Source organism: Aptenodytes patagonicus, chromosome 24 (genome assembly GCF_965638725.1).
Source record: "Aptenodytes patagonicus chromosome 24, bAptPat1.pri.cur, whole genome shotgun sequence".
NCBI lineage: Eukaryota > Metazoa > Chordata > Aves > Sphenisciformes > Spheniscidae > Aptenodytes > Aptenodytes patagonicus.
In genome coordinates, this window is record NC_134972.1 from 1,242,094 (window position 1) to 1,259,150 (window position 17,057).

The 17,057-nt window shown below is 38.9% G+C and overlaps 1 protein-coding gene across 2 annotated transcripts; it reads right to left on the reverse strand.

Annotated features, from left to right (window-relative positions):
• Nucleotides 1-767: 767 nt before the first annotated feature.
• On the reverse strand, nt 768-15,738 carry BNIP3L (BCL2 interacting protein 3 like). Of its 2 annotated transcripts, none has more exons than XM_076359059.1 (6): nt 15,563-15,738; nt 9,934-10,120; nt 8,111-8,183; nt 6,210-6,313; nt 5,266-5,415; nt 768-3,984 (listed from the first exon to the last, which is right to left on the reverse strand). In XM_076359059.1, exons 1-6 carry the CDS (start codon nt 15,645-15,647, stop codon nt 3,936-3,938), a joined length of 648 nt encoding a protein of 215 aa, XP_076215174.1. In that variant the 5' UTR covers nt 15,648-15,738; the 3' UTR covers nt 768-3,935. The 2 variants fall into 2 exon arrangements, with proteins under 2 accessions (XP_076215174.1, XP_076215175.1); XM_076359060.1 differs by lacking the exon at nt 15,563-15,738 and adding an exon at nt 14,980-15,087.
• Nucleotides 15,739-17,057: the final 1,319 nt, after the last annotated feature.

The window sequence follows — 17,057 nt, forward strand, 5'->3', positions numbered from 1 at the left end:
TAGAAGGTAACTTTCCCAGAACATAACATGAAACACGCTTCTTGGTGCTGATTACAGAGGAAAGCTAGACACTTTGCAGCTCATTTGTCTAGAAACATTGCATTTAGTTGAACAGATAAGCACTATCACTATGCTGCTCTAAATTAAGTACGCAAATACTTCAATCTTTACTTGAACACTCTTGTACTAGAAGGAAAAGAAACTTGAAGACTGTCCTCAAACTCCATCAAAATGTGACTTATACCAGAGTAATCTTAGTGCAAAGGTACTGCTGCTTTATGCAATATTGTCTTGTATTTATTCTTTTGCAAAACATTGCATTACAACTAAAAAAGTTTTGAAGCAAAGAAATTTTTTTCCTGCAACACCTACTAAACAAATGTGTTTCTCAGTTGGCTGCAGAGAAACAATCTGCTCGAAACCCCCACAACCCTGCTCTCCAAAGCAGTTTTAAAGTAGCAGTAATTCAAAACTTCAAGCCCAAGTTCCACTATAAGCTCCAGACATCCAAACTTTCTTAAAGTAGGATTTATAATTTTATCTATCTTAGTCTTCTGGAGGAAAAAAAAAAAACAAACCCAAAACATTTTCACAAAGTTCTGGATTTTTACATTAAAAACGGATGGAAAAGAATCACTAGGTAACTAAAATGGTTAGTAACAGTATCAGAATGATGACATTTCACACTTCTAATGAACAACTCTCCACATGATACTCCTAGAAATAACCAGTGCTCTTGAACCAAGAAAATGAAGGCAGATTAACAATTAGGGTTTATGTCCCTTATTCTTTAATCTGCAAATTTAACAGAATTAGGAAACAGAAAAGAAATACAAGGAGTACAACAGAGTTGACCAACTATACAAAATCTCATCAATTCTACTTTACATTTCATATGCCACTACATTATTTTGCTTTAAAAGTTTTCCTTGACAAGCTGCTGGAGGACTTGGCGCAGGTATACAATGCTGACAATGGAAATATTTTTATGAAGTGCTTCAGGAAAAGAAGCGGATGATCCCAAGTCACCCAAAAACCCCCCAATCTTTCGAAAAATTACTCCAGTCTATAAACAGCAGCTTCAATGTTCATATAACCCAGAACACAATAGTTTCATAAAACATTATACAAAGCAATCCTTTAAAAAAAGAAAACAGAATAAAGAAAAAGGGAGGAAAGGCGCAGCATGAAGTAATTTCAGACAACCAGTTTTGTGAGAGCTTTAATGGCACAAAATGTTTATAAGCTACAACTTATACATGTACTGTAAACTGTATATAATGTTACAAAGTGCTAACTAATTTATGAAGAATGCATAATCACTTTGGCTCAGTTAACTCCAATATTTCAACAAATGCAATTAAAAAATTTGAATTTAACAATCTTCAGCTTTCACTTTTTAAAACAGTAAGTAAATATGCATTTGCTGCAGTTAAGTTAGCCTGCTGCATTTTTAATGTGCGAGTTTATGCATTTTTTTTTTCTTGACCCTATTTACAAATATTCTAGGCCAGTTTTCACTGAATGTAAGAAAAATGAAGCCTGCATTTTTTTTCCAAAACTGTAAACAGGTATAAAGCTTTTTAAACAACATTTATCTTAACAAAACTTCAACTATCAATAGTTGAAACCCCTTTTCAAATTATACAACAATCTGTTTCTGTTCATTGTAAAACTAGAATGTGTAGACTTTCATCCGAAGCTTATAGTAGGGTATCAATAAATACTGCATTGTATCATAGCAAGTGCTACAGTGATCACGTATCCATTCCTCATCTATAGTTTTCACAATTTTTACTTCACGGCTCCTTCAAATATTATAAGCTGTGTTGCTACTCTAGCCACAAGCTTGCAATATTAGTTATCAGATATTCTGAAGAAGAATTACCTTTTAATTTAGAAAGGGGTGATTATTTTTTTTTAAATGTACTCCCTACTTAGTAAAAATCTATTTTTCCACTATTCCAATTTCCATACAAAACAAGGTGCTGTAATTAGAACTGAAAGTGTTTCAGCCTTTCTCCCGTCCCCTCAGTTTTTAGGACTGTAAGATGTACTTGATACTATCTAAAACACCCTTCACCACTTCCCCCTTCCCTCCCCCACCTTTGGGTGAAACCCAATATCCACGCTCGAAACAAATATGCAGTTGTAGGCAACTCAAGTGCCACTAGTACTCACAACTACAAGAAAAAAAGCAGATGTCTTCAAGAGAATTTGTTGTTAGACTGCCCTTTCACCCTGAAAGCATTCTCTAACAGCATTCGGAAGTAGAGAATAAAAATACATATAGTTTAGCAGTGGATTTATACTTAACTTTCTAGTTCCTGGGAGCTAACTAAGTTCTTTTAAACCAGATCTCATTGGGATTTAGCTTCTATGCATCAACTGTTTCAAGCAATCACTGCTATATCAAATAATCAACTTTATAAAGTCTGATGCAAGCAAACAATTATAGGTAGCTGTTCTCTCCAAACTGGCTGACTATATTTTCTTATCATTTTCTACAAGTCAGCCTACTAAAGGTTTTATTTAAACGAGATTTTTGCTACTCTTAAAATTAGCATTGGTTCCCTAAATACTTAGTATTAAAGTCTATATAATTTTTTTTTATATTCATATATATATAAAAAAAAAGAGTATTCTATCCTTCAGAGTCATGCTACATGTTCTGAAATCCAATAAAATCTATTTAAGGACATGACTGTCCCAATGCTTTGTAACAATTTGGTACTAAAGCTTCACATTTTGAAAAGAAGTGTCACTGAAGGAGGACAAGGCTTAATGTTCCCTAAGATAAAAGTTCAACAACATTAGTGAGAAGTCTATCTAACATGAGACATCACAAGTGACTTTCAGATTCCATGTATCCCCAAAGGAGATTGTACAGTAAACAATGAGAGATAGGAATATTGAAAACTCATTTGCAGAAGACATTTCAGAGCTTTACAACTTCTGAATCTTTACGCACCTGCAAGATTGTCCCCCTTAAAGATAAGTCAAATATCATCGTAATTGTAAATGGTTCCACAACAAACAGAATCATATCCTTTTATACAGAGTCTAACTACAGCTATAGCTGTTGGGTTTTTCCTTAATTTAAAACTACTTTTAAAAGGAAAATTTCACATTTAAAATTCTCCCTTAAGAAAACAGGTAAGGAAAAGAAAAGCTTCTTCACATGCAAACAATGCAATTTTTCTAATATTTTCTAGGCATCAGACAGGTTTTCCTACAAGGAATAAGGAGCTGACTTCATAGAAAAGACAAGATTACAACAATTACCTAATATTAAAATGTGCTGATGGATTTAGTTATCCTACTTTAAAATTTATGCAGTCTTTGCCTCCCGCAAATCAAATGGTGTTAGCCAATCCAAGGGGCCAAGTAAATTCCCCCAAAAGCTGATTTAAACTGTTTTTTATTGCCAGTGATTTCCTAGTTTATTTCACAACCAGCTTGTTCTTCAAAAGAAAAATTCATTTTCACTCCAATCAATAATTTTCTTCCAAACAGACTGTTAATTTTATCACCATAATACAGTCAACATTTATACCATGCACAACTGCAATTGAAGTCAGGTTGCACTAAAGAGGCAACAGCATCACTGATAAAATTAAAACTTGCTGGTGGCATTTTGCATTGAGAGAAGCCCTTGCAACATATAGACAGTTGTAAACTCCGTTCAGCAACTCTGACGTGTCTTGCAGGCCAAGAGGCAGGGGAATGGGAGGAGAAAGGGAAAGAATGTGGATAGCGAAACACCTCAGCAGAGTTCCAACACAATACTGAATTCCAGAGTTAGCGAAAACCTGGATATGTAAGGAAAGGGTGAAGTCAGGGTCATGCTTAAAATGGTCTCAAGTCAAATGTACTAAATGAGACAGTAACACCTTCACAGGTCACGTGGATTTCCAGGTTTTGCACTCCATCTTTCAATAAGTGCTGGCTGAAGGTGTGGTCAGTCGTTTTCCAATGTAGATGCTGAAATAAAAAGTATAAGGCATATCGTATTTCAGAGAAATACTCCCTGTTTTCCAAACAGTCCTCACGCACTCAGCTATTCTAATTTGTCTTTCAAGTAAGTCTGATGAGATTCTTCCAAGGACTTCGCTTCTCTTCTATAAAATTACTTAAAGAGTGAGATTTTCAGATGAGCCTAGAAGGACCGATGCTATCAATGTTCAGTAAAAGTGGGTTTCTTCCAGTCCCAAGCTCATTTGAAAACCCCAGTCCAAAAGCTTTTGTGTTGTTTGCAGAGTACCCAACACAGGGGCTCTTGAACAGCCAAGCAACACTCCCAGATTATTACGATAAAACAAATAAAGTACTGCCTATAAAGGGAGGGGGTGAGCTTTAAAACACTGAGCATTGAGGATCTACACAAATGCTGACCTCTAACAAATAAATCCAGGCAAGATTTAATTCGTCGCAGAAATACACAGTTTTGCTATAGTACAAATATCTTACAATATATTCTCATATATTCTGTCCTCCTAATTTATTTGATAGTTTACAAGAATTTAAAGAGACACTTGAACTACACCCCCAGAAACAAAAATAAAGCTACATAAAAACATATTTTGAGTACATGTCTTTGCCCCCATCACAGAAGAACATAAGATGGATAAACATAACACAAGGATTTAAGCAAGATGAGAGATTATGTTGGATTACGCAGGCAATGAAAACATTGCTGAGCAGTCGTAGCTGATCTTGCAGGACACATCCAGTATTTTAGGTATCTTTCTTCAAGTATTCAAACCTTGACTTTCAGTAATATCACACAACTGCAGCATTAGACATTGAAAATTACAGAGTATGTGCCATACACACAGAACTTCAGCATCATTATTTGTACAACGTGCTTTTGTAATGGTTAGTAAACGTTACAGCAGTTTCCACCTATTCTATTCTTACTTTCCCTACATTATAACCTGAAGCATTTAAGCAGAAGACGCGGATAATCAAATGGCATATGTTATAATTGCAAAGGTTATTTGCAAATTCATTATAAACCATGCATTTTCAATATAAGAAACTTGATCTGTTCTAGAAATAAAACATATTAATGGCTGCAAAGTTTTTAATTGCTGCAAAGTTTTCCTGCATTTCAAAAAGTGCACCAAGTCTATCTTGGGCAAGGTGCAACAATACTCTAGTTATTCTAGATAAAGCCCTTTTCAGCAGGCACCTGACATACAAGTAAAGTGGAAAAGGAAAGACAGATGCAAAAGTTGAAGTGAGAATTAGGTTAATACTTACCCTAGTCCCAAAGCCAAAACATGAGATATGAACAGAGACGGAATGAAAACCTTAAGAAATTCTGCAGAGAAAATGCCACCTTTTTTCATTGCTCCACTTTTTCTCATACTTAAAGACACGGAACGTTTAGGATGTCTGAAATGAAATTCCCTGAAAGAAGAGGGGGAGGGGGGAAAAATTCAACAAGATTTTTTTGTTTCTTTTTTTTTCCCCACACACAAATGCACAGATCTCTGTAGGAACATTTTTTAAAAAAAGTACAAAGAGCTACAGATCAAAGCAAGAGATCCCTTACACAGAGTAAGGAATCAAAGAGAATAATAGGAGGTATTGTGGAGAGACCACTTACACAGACAGTATAGAGACAAAGGGAGCAGTAGCTGAAGAGAGAGGTAGGTCCGAGAGAGGGAATTTCAGGATGTGATTTGTTAGCAAGAGCCTCATTTTTTGTTCCAAACAGAGATACAGAAGTCTGCCAGATTTAGACAGCATCCTCTATTTTAATAAAAATGCTTTGCATTCAAGGATCTCAACGTTTCCCCTTCCGTGGATGAACATTACATATTTTACATGGGGAAAAAAAAAAAAAAAGGTACAGACAATTTAGGAGACTTGCTCAACACTATTCCATTCAATAAGCCAAAACTAAATCCCATGAATCCCAGCTCCAAGTACCCAGCTCTCCCAATAACTATAATTTTGTCAAGAAACCTTGTAATCAGCTTGCTGTGGATTTATATTACTTTCAATAAAAAGGTAATTCCGTTGCTATTAAGATTTTCATACTTCATTGTTTTGACTTTTTGTAGCCTCCCCAAAGAGAAATCTATCTTTTTCTAAGATGATCTTATTTGGAGAGCCAGAGTAATTCCATGCAATTGTGACTTATGATTCTTCTCTCCTTCATATAAAAGAATATTCATTAAAAAAAGAGTTTAACTCACTTGGGAGGAATGTTTTCAGGCCTACTTGACCAGTCTGACACCCAGTCAGCACTTTTCTTCAAAACTTCCAACTCTTTCTCTCCTTCTACTGCTTCTTCTTCAGACTGAAAATATACATGGGACAAGCCTTGTAACACTCAATTAGCTCCTCCTTACGGTGTTAAATTGAGAGCAACAACAACAGTGGTAAAATGATAAGCACCAAATGGTGGCACCTGATAAACAAACAAGTGCTCTCGGCGTACTGATTATTTAGAAGAGATTTTATTATGCTAACAGGAGGATCTGCAGAAGTCAGTACACCACAAATTTTATTACTATATCCAGGACTTCCACATCATTGCAAGTTGTTTCATTTTTTTAAAACTAACAAAAACAGGATTATTTTTTAATTAAATGTAACAAACCAGCATTACGCAAAAAATATTAAACAAAGCTTTTACAAATGGCAAAAACTTTAGATTGATGGCATTCAATTTAAACTGTACAGAACGTGGCTAAAGCACAGAAAGACAGCCTAATAAAAAGGTTTCTAAAGCAGTATTTTCTCTTTTTTAAAGGTGTTATTAGTCATTTAGAATTTATATTATTTGCAACTAGCAGCTTCTACTGGGTGCATCCCAGATGCAGTAGAGAAAGGCAAGCACTCACTACAATTGCCTTGATCCAAAGATTTAACATTACATCATTAGATGCAAATGTTACTGTATAGGAAAAAAATACATTAGAAAGACTAGAGAATGCCACTGACTTTGGTACGAACTCCTCCTTAGTATTAAAATAATTTCCTGAGTGACCCTTAGTAAAATAAGATAAACCGCTTACAACATTAAAGTGGGAACCATACCAAAACCAGAAGGATGGTCACAAAAGTGAGATGGCAGACCTAACCAACAACTTCATTTGGATCGTTCTGGCTCTGTAGGGCCTAACTGCAACAGTCCCACTGTTCGGCCAGGTCTTTGACAAAATGAAATGCAAGGTTTCATTCTTCCAGGAATGCTTTTTATTTATATTGCTGAAGGCAGCAAATTCTATTAAATGATCAAACTAAGAGTTCAGCATTAGTCTCCTCTCAGTTTGTATTACAGAGATTACTCACTATCATGTGAGCTGACTATCTGTAGAGCAATAAACTGAACACCCTGAAATCTTGTGCAGAAACATAAACATTTCAAAAACAAAACAGGTTTGACACACACAGCGCAAGCAGAGTGTTAAACAATAATACGACTGCTACTAAGCAGGGGATTTCTCAACTTTAGAGATGGAGCTTCGTTTTTCCCCCCTCACTCCAAAGCTATTGATCTCTGCAAGTCAAATTTCAATTAATACAGAACGTAAGCCTAAACAAAGCTTACTAACCCTGCCTCGTTGTTAAAAATAATTGCTCTGAAATGTGTTTTTATTTAATAAAACTTTATTCTGAAAACAACCCCTTAAAAGAAAAGATAATTTAGTTAAACTGACCTAAGCTTGAGTGCACAAAAATTATTTACTATACCTATTTACAGAGAGGTACTATATAAAGTTCTAATAAAGAAGATTGAGTAAAAACCTGCAAGAACAAAGTACAAGACAAGTAAACAGCCTTACCCAAATGACTAAGGGACACCTCCAAATTTTGAATAAATAAGGTTTATTTAATTCATTTGCTTGTACTGCAGCTAACAGCCAAGTTTAGTGTCTCAGAATGAAAAAAAAAAAATTGCTCGCAAGCAGTAGTTTAATGCTTTTTGACACATAAAATACATAAGTTTAGACCTTTTGACCTTACAGAGAGCTTGCTCTACCCCTCAAGTACTCCTAATACTCATCTATATGATCTATATACAATATCCACAACTTTAAAATATATTTTTTAAAAGTTAATGTATTTTAAAGGTTAATGAAGAAAATACCTGAGAACTACTGTCTTTACTTGTGTGCATTTCCACATCAAAAGTTATCTGTCCATCTTCTTGAGGTGAAGGGCTAAAGAAAAATTGATTTCATTATGTCATTTTGTCATACTACACTCTGTCACCTAAAGAATCATTAGTGTAAATAGCATCTCAGCTGAGTCATTTCCACATGCACTTCTGCACACTATTCAGATGAGTTACAGACTACACTACCTTTCAGATCACAAATATCAGTATTAGAAAGTCTTCCAAACCCCCTCATCTTTTCAATTTTTTTTCCATTTATAATCCTACCTTTCTCAACAGGGTTGACCGTCCTTCCACTGAAGCAAAGAAAGCATTGCCCAAAACTTCAACTGCTACACAAAAGATGTAGATCCCTTCCTTCTTTTAGATAACACTGCCACTATTGTGAATTATACCTCTTTTTGTATCATTACAAGCGGAAACATCACACATCAAAACACCTTTTAATGCTTGGCAAGAATACATATTCCCCTTGTTAGCCTCACTTTAAATATTAAAAATTTGGTAATCTACTTGAGAAATTAATCAATTATCGCACCTCAACCAAGGAAACGCTAGAGAATTTAAGTCAGGAACAATACAAAATGCTGTATGATGCACCAATGCAGGTGTCTCACATTAAAACGCTAAGGGCATCTTTTTAACCTGACTTAAGCTTTCACGAAAAAGGCGTATTTTAGAAATATCCAAAAAAACACCAAAACACCACATTCAAGAGCAAATTACTGTTTATAACTTTTAGAAAAGAATGCAAAATATCAAAGTACCTCCCCTTTCTTGTTTGTTACTTCAACTGTCAAAAGGGGAAAAGAATTACCAAAAAGTTAACAAGTGGAAAATTAAGTTTAAAAAAAAAAAAGAGGAATCTGTCTTCATTCACTTAAAACGTAGGTAATGATTGAAAAAATCATTACATGCTAGTGAAAGAAACTATACAACCATCATCTAGCAAACATTCCTGGTTGGACTGGAAAGTACTAAACTACTGACAGCTAGTTTCTTAGCAACATAGATGTAACAAACTATTTCCTATAAACGTAACCGTTCCATTTGAAATACTCATATGGATTATTTTCAAACAGCCTATTACATTCAGTAATTAAATCTGGCCTAACTAATTTTAAATAGGTTTTATATCTGATCAACCACTTATATAAGCTACATGGTAGACATGACACCCAGCAAAACCAAAGGAGGCACGAGCAGGACAGCTAAAATTACATATAGAAACCGCTCAAGGATTTCCAAAACTGCCCCAAAACTCCCCAGAAAAAAGGTATAATGAACACATAAGAATATCATAATGCTCATATGTGCCTTGAAGGATATTGGTAGTTAAGAAATATTTTGCCTTCACAGGAAAAAAGGAGAATACTGAAAGCAAGGAGTACAAATTCTGAGAATCTTTTTTTCTGTTAAGTCCAGTGATATGTTTTATTATGCTTGATTAAATATAAAGCACATGTACATAACATTATTATTAATGAGCCAGTAAAATTAGATTTTTTTTTATTCCACATGTGATTCATGACAACGACAAATTTAACTGTGGTCTTGATGGGTTTTTTTTCCTTTTTCTTCTTTCCCACCCCTGGATTCCTTAGCTTTCTGTAGCAACGATATATCTTTCAAGTCAGATGTCTTATTTGATATCCAGTTATCATGAGCCAGCAAGTACTCCAAATACTGGAGCATGACAAACTTAAGCCTGAGAAAAAGCTTCACCCCTCCATTAACATCTACAGGATAAAAACTGCAATAAATTGCATGCAGGACAGCAAACATTTCTTTACCTGTCACAGTGGGAACTACCTCTTGAGCTGCTCTGTCCTGATTCATGCTGGGCGTCCAGGAGAATTTTTTCCATGTCTCCGTTGTGGATGGAGGATGATGAAGGGACATGTTCCAGACCTCCATTTTTCCCATTGCCATTATCATTGCTATTGCCATTGCCGTTCATCTGTAACTCCACCCAGGAACCTGTTGGGCCAGCCAGACATCATTTCATTAAAAGCAGCGAAACTAAAACCCACCTTAAGTTTATCAATTAGACACAGAAAAAAACATGAATATGGTGAATTCAGATAACATACACTGCTGCTGGGAGAAAGCTCATAAACATGTACTGGAGACAAGAGTGACATGTTTCTTCCTCTTTCATCAACAAAAACACCCCTAAAAAGTTATGTTTTGTTGCTACCTACCTCCAGAGCTAGTCAAATAAGATGTCCCCTCTCTCCTCAACTATTAATACTTTAACAGACCACGTTTCTCTCTGCAGTTTGAAGCTTCAATTATCTATGTATCACTCAATTACCCTAGTCACCTCGCTTCCCTGTTCTACTACACTCCTTTTTGAAACAAAATTTTCATCCCCTAGCTCCCTATTGTACAACTCCCCCATCCGCAATTTTATATTCTCCTTCTTCCCTCTACTTCCAAAGGCCCTGAATCAAACCCTGATTTCTATATACATCAGGCAGGCTGCCATTCTCAGGCCTCATTCAACTTTCTTTGCCCTAGCCCTCTAACAAACATTTCCCATGCAATTCCATCTGCCACCTCTCCTATCCTACCGTTAACGGGTCATACCACAATTCAAACCATCAGAAGCTTGAGGTAGGCATTGGGTTTCCTTACACAGCTGAAGTACTGTGCTCAGATACATTTCATTGCATTTAGAGTAAAAGATTTCACTGCTAATAAGCCAAAATAAAGAACTGAGTAGCATGAGAAATCCAAAGTTCTCACATGTAATAACAGCTAATAATTTCAATGCCATCACTTCAGCCTCTCCCCCCCCCCCCCCCTTCTTCTTTCCTTAGCCAGGGAAGACTGTATAACCTACAAGTTGAGATTTACTGTTTTTTCCCTTTTTTTTTGTAGTTATACCTATGGGATATCCATGTGTGCACTGAGAACTGTCAAAAGAGCAAGAGTGTACCATGAACAATAAAAGCATCTGCTAAAAAGTTCATATAGTCTGTAGTTAGGTCGAGGATTTTTATTTTTAAACATCTTCATTTGTATTTTATGGGCAGAATAACTAAATGCAAAACAATATTTACCACTATGTTCATTAGTGACATGTTTCAATTGGAAACAAACAGGTTTTGGAAATACTCTTAATTCATAAACATACCATTTAATGTCCTGAGGGGTAAAGACAGATTAGACTTCTACTGCTCTATCTGTTCCAAATATATTAATACATTCCCTATTCAACTGCAATTCCAACCTTCTCATTAAGACATATAACGAGAATCATTTGACCATACAGGCACTTTATTAGCCATGATTATGGAGGGAAAGATCTCCAATTTCTCAAAAGCATACTGTTTTCAATGCAACATTGTTTCCCATTATCAGTCAGATAATGATTTCACACATGTACATTATGTCATCACAACCCCTGTGTAATTTAATTTATGCCACCTGAAGGTGAGCGCTTTCAGGTTTTTTGTGTGTGGTTGATTTTTTATTTTTTAAAGTTTGCACATCTTCACCACTGAGGTAAAAATATTCAAGAAAGAAAAGAAAGCCTAAAGATACAAATACAACAGTTGAAATGAATTTTTAAACATTATTTAATAGGTTCTAAATGTTAACACTGATTTCTTGAAATCAGGAAATGCACCTTAGAGTGCCTGCACTTATTTTTTTATAGCAAAGTTTTGGCTCTGGGAACTGTATCAGTGACACAGGAAGGGATGTATGTCATAACAAGTTCACCTATTTTCAGCTTGATTTTGTGAAGCTGAAACAGAGTTTATCCTTAGTACCAATTAACTACGCCATTATACTGATGACCATGTAAGCATCATAGTCTTAAGAGACCGGGTGGTTTGCAGTCTGGTTTCCCCAAGCTGTATTCACAAACAAGGAATTTAGGGTGTGCACAGAGCTCTTGTGCACAATCACACGATGTAAACCAACTCTGTACTACATACTGGGCTCTTCAGATAATGAAGTGTTAACTGGGAAGAGGCAGCCTTTGCTCAGACTAGTCAGCATGAGATAGAGAGACCGTATTATTTCAGATTTATGATGACTGCTGGTGTCTAAATTTCAAAATGAAAAGGCCATATTGTAAGCACTACATTTGCCTTGTAAGCAACACCTTTACAGCAAGAGGCCATAGCTGCAGAAGAGCACATGGCAACTACAGTTAGAAGACAGGCCAGAAAGCTATATGTTCCCCAATAACCATTTTGGACTAAAGAGCATCTATTGGGAGAATTATAATGGTCAGGATCTGCAAAGACATCTATTATTAAAAATTCAGCAGTGAGTGACAAACAACGTGAAAAGAACAGAGGGCAAAGGTGCAAGGGAACGTCTTCCTCTGACACCAAGCCCGGGCAGAGAAAAGCCCAGTGGAAGATGATCAGAACTGGTTGCTCTAGCACACAACTACTAAACACACCTCCACAGCACTTAAGATTATGCACAAATAAAATCTTTATTAACGTTTATCCTGGACTGACAAAACTTGCCATTTATCTAAAACGCGTTGTGGCCATAAAAGGAAGAACATTCAAATTAAACTGTGAGTAAAGAGTCCCAACAAGTCGAGCAGTAGTTTACATGACAAGCAGCACGTTCTCCATCTGACCTCACTTTTAATGAGTCAAAATACATTCAAGGAAGCGTAATCTGACATCAGGCTAAAACATGCTACATACTCCCACTGGCAGTCACAACCGGTTTGGGAGAGGGAGCCAGAGAGCCCTAGTAGTTTCAAAGACTCTGATTAGAGGGACATAAATCTCTGCTTCTTTAAAAGAATGTACAGGAATATATTTGAGAATAAACTGCCCTAGTAATAGAGAGTGCTTTTTGCCCCAAGCTTCCTTCAAAACTAAGGAAGTTACATTAATCACCCACATAAGAACTCTTAATTTTACCATATTTCCAACTTTAGAGTAAAATGGGAAATACGGTACAATTAAGAGTGGCAGAATTAAGAAATACGGTAGAATTCTCCTCCCTTCATCACATAACACACACTCTGGGGAAAAAAAAAAAAACAGGCAAACAGAACTGTTTACATGAATGGTATTTTTCTCCAAAATTGTTTGAATTTTGGCCATGCTCTAAGGCTAATTTTTTCACTATGAATTGATATACACTGACTTCAATTACATATTTTTCCATAACTGATGGACTGTTTAAACAACAGTAGCTAAATGTGTGGGGGAAGAGGGGTCTCATTTTGTTTATTCACTCTGTGATTTCACTTGGGGGGGGAAGATATCAAGGACAATATATGTTATATACATATACACTTTTTTTAATATACACACACACATATATATATAAAAAAATACTCCAAACTAGTAGCTCACAAGAAGTCTGAGCCATGGTCAACTTGAATAAACTAAGAAATATCACTTTTACAATGAAGTACACCATTAACCAAAAAAAAAAAAAAAAAAAAAGAGAGAGAGGAGAGAAGAAAAGAAAGCTGTTCAGATTCCCATAATGGTAATTATTAAGCAGATTTTCCATGACAGAGCTAGATCGGTTCCTGCCTAAGGTGGGCTTTCTTCTTTTTGTCAATATGTAACAGAGCTTTATAATAATTAAAATACAGGAAGCATCTAGAATTCCCAGAGCAAGCAAGCTTTTTTTTTTTTGGTGAACCCAACAAACCATAGGTTCAGTTACCAGTTCTATTCCCAGGTCTTCTGACCTTCAATTCAAGTGCTAAGGGATCTTTGAATGAAAGGCCCTAAACATGCACAAATGACATACAGAACAAAATGAATAAGTGTCTAAGCTCATTAGACTGAAAAGGTTCACTGAAAAGCTTATATAATGGCAGAAAATGTACCTATAACACCAAAGCATTGTGGAGCGGCTGAACATCTGAAAGCAGTACTAAGCCTACATGGAGCTGATTGGTTGCATTTGTTTTGTTCACGGAGCACAGACTATCAAACATTTCCTCTCATACCTTGTGCTCACCACCTTCAGTAATCACATTCATTTTCCTAAGCCTTTATGTGCTGATTCAGCAATAAGATCTACATGGGCAGACCCAGCACAGGCTTACAGTGCACTCATCTCTTGTTGCTCCTATCTTGCAGCAGATTAACGTGTCCCACAGAGTAAGTTAACGTGCTTACAGAAAACAAAAAGGAAATATTAAACTACAGAAGCATCAAAGATCGCCATTTCTAAAGTAAGCATCGAGTTAGGCACTAGGCATGTCGCAACTTTAAGACAGCATAATTGTTATTTAAGTATGCTAACAGCCCGGAATAATTTGCTAAAATACCTGTTTGACTCAGGTGAACATTGTTGTAAACTGCCATCGTTATCACAAGATGTTGTGTTACCGTAACACAATAGCAGTATTATGAAATGGGCATAGTTTATTCTTCTTTAATACAATTCACATTGAATTACAGGAGACCAACCAACCAATATATTTCGTTGTCAGTTTAACTTCATTGTAAATCACGAAGGTAACAGTTAATGATTAATGCAATTTCTTCACCTTCTTCAACTGCAGTATCCTTAATAATTACAAACGAAAGGACACATTGAAGCAGCTGTTTACAACGAGAGAAAAGCATCTGCCAAGTAAGTACCAGAGCCTACATGAAAACCCCCGATGTGCCTTACTAGTGTTATCCTAGGAACAAAAGGATACAGCAGAGCAGCTGACACAGATGCCGGATATAGAGGAAAATAGCTCACGTCAGTGGTATTGACTCAGCCACTGAATAAACTCATTCCCACAGTCACGCTCCTCCCCCTACCCTACTGTATCCCCATCTTAGCTGTTAATACCAGCCACCGAATAAACTCAGTTTAACCACGAAACAAACCTGCTCCTGCTCTCCACGGCTCGCACCGAGCCACGGCGCTAGCTCGTTCCTCCGGCTGCCCTCGCCGTGGCCGATTCGCCTCAGCCCCGCCGGCTGCCGCCTCAGCCACCAGCGCTCTGTGAGGAGCAGCCGGCCCCGAAACCCACCGGCCACGGCCCTCCCCACAGCACCCCGAGCGCTCACCCCATTTTTGGCGCGCAGCCCCCTCCGCGCAGCCCCCTCCGCTTTCCCAGCCCCGCATCCAGCGGCTCCCGCTGCCCCCAGCACCCCAGGCTCCGCAGACACCCCACCATCCCCTTCCCAACCCCGCTCCCCGCCAGGCAGCCCCCGGCGAAGCGCTGCCTCCCCCCCCCCCCCCAGTCCCCCTCAGGCCTCACCACCCGCCTCTTCCTCACAGGCTCCCCCCCAGCGGACGCCGCCGATTGGCCCCCGGCGGCTCGCGCGGCCCCGTCCTCCGCCAATCGCGGCCCGAGGAAGGGGGGAAGGGGGTCGCGGCCCCCGAGGCAGCCCTCGCAGCCCCCCACCCCACCCCACCCCACCCCACTCGCGCTCGTTTCCACACGCTAACGGCGGCCGCACTCACTGTTGAGGCCCGGCTCGGTGTGCGTCCCCTCAGCCGGCGGGTTGTTGTTGTTGTTGTGCTGCGGCGGCTCCTGAGGGCTGGACATGGCGGCGCAGGAGCGGCGGTGGCGGCGACTGAGGAGCCGCTGGGGCTGGGACAACAACAACAAACCCGGACTCCGCTCCGGGCCCGGCCACCCCGCCTCCTCGTACTGCGCAGGCGCGGGCGGCGCCACTCCCGCCCTCCGCCGCTGCGCACGCGCCGCCCGCCCCAGGACGCGTGCCGCGCACCATGGCGCTCACCGTGCTTGCGCACGTACCGCCGCCGCCGGCGCGCGTGCGCCGGGGGCGGGCGGGCTGTGAGGGAAAAGGCGCGGGAGCGCGGCGAGGCCGGGGCGGAGCCGGCCGTCGGCTCCGGCAGCCTCGCGAACCGGAAATCACGGGGGCCCGCGGGCCGGAGGGGCCCGGCGCTCCTCACACGGCTCCTTGGAGCCGTCGGACGGCGCTGTCCTCTCAGGGGAGACAGCTGATTGCGTTCCCGCGCCTTGGCTGGAGGCTCAGCCCCAGGGCCTCCGGCCCTTTTCCAGGCCATGGATCCTGTTCTGCCTCCAGAGAGGACGAGAATCGGCATTCACAACTCTGTGCTGTCAAACGCATATCACAGTACCCATCAAGCCTCCAGCTCAGACGAGTTTCCACATGAGACATTGCAGCAAATTCTCCTCCCTAAGCGCAACGGGGGTGAGAGAACCTGTCAAACCTGCATGGCGCAACGGTAGGAGTCTCCGAACACTTTTTTCCCCTCTCATCAGTCTTGCTTTTGCCTTAGATAATTCTAAGCCAAGTAGTAGGTCTATGAAATATAGTTAAGACACGCTGAAAGAACTAATGGTTTTTCAGATTAAAAGTAATACCTACCTGAAATGATAGTGTTTAGCAGACAAACCAATCTCATGCATGACAATTTTTTTAATTATTGGCAGACAGTTAAGATAGAGAAGATGGCATCTGTGTGACAAAATCGGACTTGTTGTTAACAGAACGCAAAAGTACAGCTATAAAAAGTGAAATTATTAGTGTGCACCACAGTTTCCTTTCAACGTGAAAATGAAGAGGCAACCTCAGGCTATTTATGCACCTACTGCTGCACTGAAAATGGGAGTAACACTGAATTTCCATGGAAGAGACTTTCAAATGCAGTGAGATATAGATGCAAACATCTACCTTACCCTGCTGAGGTTTCTTCAGTCGTAACACAAGAAGCTTCTGTACCAATTATCTATTCTAAGTAGCTTCCATGAAATGATCATATATAGAAAATAAGGTTCTTCTAAGTTACTAATTTCAAGATAAAAGCCAATTTTATCTTGAAAATCAAGCGAGTCAGTTCCTTAAGGCAGAGCGAGTTTTCATAGATACTTGGTACGGCAGTTAGCAGAACCTTTAGTAGGATTCTTAAGTTTCTAATCTCCTTTTTCACTAACATTCTCTAACAAAAAGAAGCAGCGAGACTAACT